We start from the raw sequence: 6,000 nt of genomic DNA on the forward strand, positions 1-6,000 counted from the left end.
CGCTAAGGAAATGAGAGCCCTGAACGCCATTCATTGTGATCGATTGTTCCCTTTTATTTTCCATTCCGACTCGGTAGGGTACGGTTCGAAGGTGAAACTACGCGCCATAGTTGGGAGATCAGGCCAGAGATAGCTTGATGTATCGTAGTAGTCTATTAGTTGGTCTGTTACAGTCTATCGATTATCCCGCTTTATCGTCTCAATTAGTGTAGGAAGTTATTCTAATGAGTCGAGTGGGAAAGGTACTCACAATGTGGATGTGTAGATTGGCAGCTCCTTCGGTATCGAGGTTAGTTTCTTGTTGGAGCAGTCGACTGTTGCGCCGTTGCAAGTGCACGGAGCTGGACATTCTCCAGGCAGGATGCACTCGCCAGCCCTCTTCGTCAAGAGCTCCTCGTCGCCTACGAATAAACAGCCGGATATATTCTACTTCAAACAATCTCGTCTGATCCGGCTCTCCTTCTCAGGACCACAGAAACATGTCGTTCTCGGATGAATCGGTGATTAAAGCGATTAAACTGAACAATTTGGCACGTTGCCTGTTCGGTGGAACGACGAGGATGGTCTCAGGTATTCCTGGACATCTTTCGATGACGATTTGATGATTAATGAATGGTTCGTGGATGAACAAATTGTTTAACAGAATTTTTGGGGTAATGTCCATGTAAAGTACGGTTTTAGTGAAAGCCGTTTCTCTCGTATTGTATGAAATACTGGACGTATTTCGAGCGAATGTAGTTCGAGCGCAGTTATTACTCCTATTTTTATCTTTTTATTCAGAGAATTTTTAATAACACACATCGCAGCGGGATATTACTCCGAATAAAAGCCAGAGTAGGTTAGAATTATTCCACACGGAGCTCGGCACAAGTCTACGTATACGCGACATATATAATGGAACTCATGAAATAATGAATCATTCCGAGGGTCACTTCAAAGTGCACCTTTATAAAGAAAAAAACAGCACAAACGGGTATAGTATCGTGATAAAAGAAATGCTGGATTGTGTACGTGAAGGGTGTCCAAAAATGTTGGAGGTCCTTGAAAGGGTTGATTCGGGGGATGATTTGAAACAACTTTTTCCTTAGCGAAAATGTTGTCCGAGGCTTCATTATGGAGATATTAACAGAAAACCTCGACCAATCGGAACGCGAGTGCGCCAGTGGAGCGTCCGCAGTGGTGTAGGCTACACGCTAGACGACCGCAGTAGATTAGGCTACGTGCTAGTCGGTTGCGGTGCGTAGGCTACGCTCCACCGGCATCCAAGGTGCTCGCAACAAATGGAACGCCCTGTACAAAGAACACGGTCTGGCACCAGAAACAGCAAATACAATACAAATTCGTACGAGCCCGCGGCACCGATACAAGCATCCGTTCCACGCGAGCTCGATTAAGAGAATCAAAGACCGTCCGAAAATAAATATCCACAGGATGCTTGACGAGCAGGCGTTGCTCTCGCAAGAATAACAACAGCAAAACTTTGCCGCCTTTCCTTCTCACGGTTGTATATTTCTCCTAATTGCGCTGGCCCACCGCGCGAAATATAATCGCATCCAGCTACCGCAGCAGCTGGCTCCGTGCACGCCAGCAACTTCAGGAGAGTAAATGACACCGGAAAATAAACACTTCGCAGGCACGTATGTGCCTCTGTAGCCGCACGTTATCGTTACCCCGCGTTTCCGCAAACGAAAATTTACGTTGGCCGCTCGCGTAAAACTTCGCGGCCAACTTTCCGCAAGTTTCGCCGCGGCTTTGCCTGCGCGAGAAAAATTTACGAAAAACTCCTGGGTAAGATGCGATGGCGGGGGATCTAGTCGGAATGGAGAGCGGACGTTTCTTCGGCTGCACTTGGGACTCCTCGCGTTAGAGGAATTTGGGGGCTTTCCTGGTCTCGGTTGGCACGCTTCCGGAGAGACTTTCGCGCTGACAGTAGCGCGGACAACTCGAGGGGTTTGTGCCTCCCTGTTTTTCGTTCAGTCGGAGCGGTCATTTTTATTTAGGCCTGTAGCACCTGACGCGAGGCTCTCAGGATCGATTCTCGGACAGCTGCCAGCCGGATGACCCTCCTAAAAATCCATCGCGGTCGCGGTAGCGCGTTGATTAATCGAAGTCGAAGAGCGGCGAGCGTGATCACGCGCACCGGGTTACCATGTTAATGCCGCGACGATAAATTTTGATAATGAACAGTAGTAGCGGCGATATCATTAAATTAAGCATCGGCGCAACAACGCCGCTCTCTCTCTCTCTCGCACGTTAATTGAGTGTTGAATGTCATGTGCTCTCCGCGAGGTGAATATGTTTATGTATGAGTGCTGGCGCGCGGGTGATTTATCATCGCATTATACGCCGCGTTACAAATTGTCCACCGCGATACGCGTACCGTAATTATATCGGTAATTTGCGTTCGGCGTTTAATAAGACGAGGCGTGCACGAGAGCGTCGCGCGAGGTGCTTTCGCGAAGAATCGTGTCCGATGGGTCACGTGGTTATTGGTGATCTTGCGTGAGTGCCATCTGTGGGCCATGGTGACGCTTTTATAGAGATATTGTAGGGGGAGCAGTGGACACATAGGCCTTGCTGTCACTGTAATCACTGTATCTCTGTTCTATTGTAAAAAAGAGAAGGGAAACCGTGAAATTCTATCTATCTCTGTCGCCCTCAGGTGCTACGTAGCTACGTTTGATTGTAGTTACAGTACGGATGTAGCAATCCCCATGTAACCGAGCTATAGAGGAGGGGTTTGCATCCTCAACACGTATGGTATCGTAGCTATAGTTGATAGCTTGTACGCCAGGTGGCCTCTTTTCTACCGTCTCCATGTGTTTGTTAAGTTAGGAACGGTCCGTGTTCTCTTTCTACTCGCGACGGTAGATTTCCCTTAGCCGTGATGAGTAATAAATAGATGACTAGTGACGATGATCCATGATTTATGATTCGTGATAGTTCGCGATGGTCGATGATTTATGACCGAAGATTCAGGACGACACGTGACGGTTCGCGTCACGAGTCGTCGTGAAAGTCAACTTACATCGTGATACTTGATCTCACTATATTTTTAAAAAGTAATATCGATCAACGATTCACGATTTTCTGTTTACCTCGAATGATTTAGGCGGAATGTCGTTTCGTAGGGGAAATTGATCGATACGAACGGATGACAGAATGTGTTGATGAGCTACCGACCTGTGTCCGTGTTCCAGCGGAGCGTTTAGAGGAGAAAATATCGGAAAAATCGAGTCGTGCTTACCCTTACATTTGAACTTGTCGTCCCGCATCGAATCGATCTTCCGCTTCTGCACCCTCTTCGGCGACTCGCACTTAGCACTCGACGTCTCGATGGGGTGCGCGTGAAGGTACGCGCTCAGCCATCGCAGATTGCAATCGCAGATGAACGGATTCCTTGCCAAATGTCTGCGAGAAATCGAGGAATGTTTTTGTCAAACGTGTGCTCGTGTGCGGTTCCGTGACGTACGACCGTCCGCGCGATCTCTTTGCAGTTCAAGAAACGGGGTCGTCGGTCATGTCGCGAGACGGTATAAACCTAAGGTTACTTTGTTATTTTGGAAAGTTTAATACACAGAAACTGCGACAGAACCGGTATCGGTTTTTAATTAAAGCGGGAAAGTGCTGACATAGTTTCTACTCTAAATAGTGACCAAACAGAAACTCAAATCTACTCAGACACAATTTATTTTAATTAACATGTTCCTCGAGCCACGCTGCAGACTCGTTTGAAATTAATTGCTGAATCTATTCCAGATATAATGCCGCGCCACAATTCCCAACAGAACGAAATAAAACAAATGCAACGCGCTTGTTTCGAGCAGCTTCTAAAAATGATTTAATTCGAGGAGCTTTGGAAAACGAATGAATGGACGTCAATCGACGAACAACCGGACTGAAATTTTCAACAAAATAAAAAAAAAAAAAAAACTCGGAAACACCCGACGAAATGCGGAGTGACGAGCATTCGCAATTGGAGCCTGCAGTAGGTGGCGGGAGGGATCGAAACGTTAAAGCCACTGTAATTGGTATAAATTAACGGTTGAACGGTGGAATACAAACAGCGTTTCAATGCTACGCAGATTGGCGAAAGTTCCATTGGCCAGAGATCTGATGTTGTTATCGTACAGGGACAACAGTGTCAGGCTGGTCAGGTCTCTGAACAGATCGGTTCGTATGCAAGATATCTCGTTGGCGTTCAGCAATCTGAAAAGTTCGTTTTACCTCGTTAATTCGCACATTTTGTAATTGGACGGTTTGTTGCAGAATAGATTACAGGGTAGAATGGATTACAGAGTTAATTTACGGAGTATTCAGGCCGGAAAAAGAATTATAGACCGGAATAATAGAAATATTAACCGGAGGATGTAGAGCGTTTGACTATGTACTAGAGCCTAGCGTATAGCACATTCTAAGGATTGCTTGCACTAACTTACAGTAACTGGAGGTTGGTCAAGCCTTGGAACAGTCCGCTAGGTAATTCGGCAATTTTGTTTCCATATAGAACACTGAAACCAAAGATCATTTTGCTCGTCATAATTTCAAGTCACCATGAGGCGAGTTTCTCGAGTATCGTACGTACAGTGATTCGAGGAATTTCAAGCCGTGAAACGCGTCGGCCGCCACCTTCCTAATTTGGTTATTGCTGAGGTCGCTGTAGATTCACAATTAAACAGAATTAAAAAATATCAAACGTGGATTTAAACAGGGTGTCTAAAAAAATGGAGGTCCTTGAAAGGGGTGGTTTGCGGGGTGATTTGAAACAATTTTTTCCTTAGCGAAAATGTTGTCTGAGGCTTCGTTAAGGAGATATTAACGGAAAACCCCGACCAATTCGAGCGCGAGTATGCCGGTGGAGGCTAGTCTATACTACTGCGGGCGTCTAGCACGTAGTCTACACTATCGCGCTCTGATTGGTCGGGGTTTTCCGTTAATATCTCCTTAATAAAGCCTCGGACATTTTTACCAAGGAAAAAGTTGTTTCAAATCACCCCCCGAACCACCCATTTCAAGGAACTTCAACATTTTTGGGCCACCCTGTATAATAATAGAAAGTCAACTTACATTCTGCGCAGTTTCCTGTACGGAGAGAAAGCCTTTGGGGGAATCTCCGTGATGCTGTTCTGCTCCAAACGTCTGTTAATGATCGACGAAGAAAAAAAAGGATAGTTAAACAAGGTTTTATCCTCGCAATAAGTCGAATCTATCCGCGTCGGAGTTGCCAAGAGAAACCTCGAAAACTTTTTGCTCCTCGAATTATGCAAGCCAATTTTTGCCCCACCCTGTATACCTTTCGATAAATTAATTTCAGCACGAGGCTGTTTCTACAAACTTCTACTTCAAACTTCCCGAGTTTGTCCAAGCCATTTTCATAATTAGTTCGGGTCGATAAAAAACTTTCCACTTAGAATCAATCCGACACTTCGACCTCTTCAACTCGCGTTTAATCCCAAATTCAGTCGCGTAACTTTAGGAAATCCGTAAAGGAAGAATTACGTTACGAAACATCGATCCGTAAAGTAATCTGTGGCGCAGTTTGTATTAGGAGCATTCGAGCGTTTGCGTTTGACGTCTTGAATCGCTTCAACCGAGGTTTCTCGACGTTTGGCAACAGCACGACGGATGCTAGGTTGAAATCGCGTTTACGAACAGCTCGGTGGTGTCCTCGGGAAGGTGGGTGGGCACTTTCGTCAAAAGATTCTCCCTGCAGTCGACGATGCCGTCAGCGCATCTACAGGGATGCGGGCATTGCGGTTCCGCGCTGCATTCGGATCCCGTGCGCTCCACCAGCCCCGAACACTTGAATTCGTGCTCCTGTGTGCAAAAGGGACGACAAGAACTTTTACCAACGGAAGTACCAGCGGTTTAAAACTTTGTAAAACGAAGTGGAATTACTGGGACTAACTACCAGCAGAGAATCGTTGGAGTCATCTGAAAGTTTGGAAACGGGACCGGCTTGACTCGTTGTGCTTGCTATATAATTTGTTACGATACAAA

At 46.1% G+C, this 6,000-nt stretch overlaps 2 protein-coding genes across 4 annotated transcripts in view; both read right to left on the reverse strand.

The window, feature by feature from the left end:
* The window catches only part of LOC128880339 (zinc finger TRAF-type-containing protein 1 homolog), a 179,752-nt gene that overhangs the window by 79,105 nt on the left and 94,647 nt on the right, over nucleotides 1-6,000 (reverse strand). The gene's annotated exons all lie outside the window — the stretch shown is intronic.
* The window catches only part of LOC128880331 (protein slit), a 346,273-nt gene that overhangs the window by 13,938 nt on the left and 326,335 nt on the right, over nucleotides 1-6,000 (reverse strand). For 2 of the 3 annotated variants that reach the window (XM_054130315.1, XM_054130317.1), the window contains exons 7-13: nucleotides 5,654-5,817; nucleotides 5,068-5,139; nucleotides 4,586-4,657; nucleotides 4,440-4,511; nucleotides 4,066-4,209; nucleotides 3,248-3,411; nucleotides 251-401 (exon numbers count right to left, since the gene is read on the reverse strand). In XM_054130315.1, the coding sequence (XP_053986290.1) occupies nucleotides 251-401; nucleotides 3,248-3,411; nucleotides 4,066-4,209; nucleotides 4,440-4,511; nucleotides 4,586-4,657; nucleotides 5,068-5,139; nucleotides 5,654-5,817 (839 nt within the window). The remainder of the gene's footprint in view (nucleotides 1-250; nucleotides 402-3,247; nucleotides 3,412-4,065; nucleotides 4,210-4,439; nucleotides 4,512-4,585; nucleotides 4,658-5,067; nucleotides 5,140-5,653; nucleotides 5,818-6,000) is intronic. The other variant, XM_054130316.1, reaches the window with a different exon arrangement.

This window comes from Hylaeus volcanicus, chromosome 7 (genome assembly GCF_026283585.1).
Source record: "Hylaeus volcanicus isolate JK05 chromosome 7, UHH_iyHylVolc1.0_haploid, whole genome shotgun sequence".
Taxonomy (NCBI): domain Eukaryota; kingdom Metazoa; phylum Arthropoda; class Insecta; order Hymenoptera; family Colletidae; genus Hylaeus; species Hylaeus volcanicus.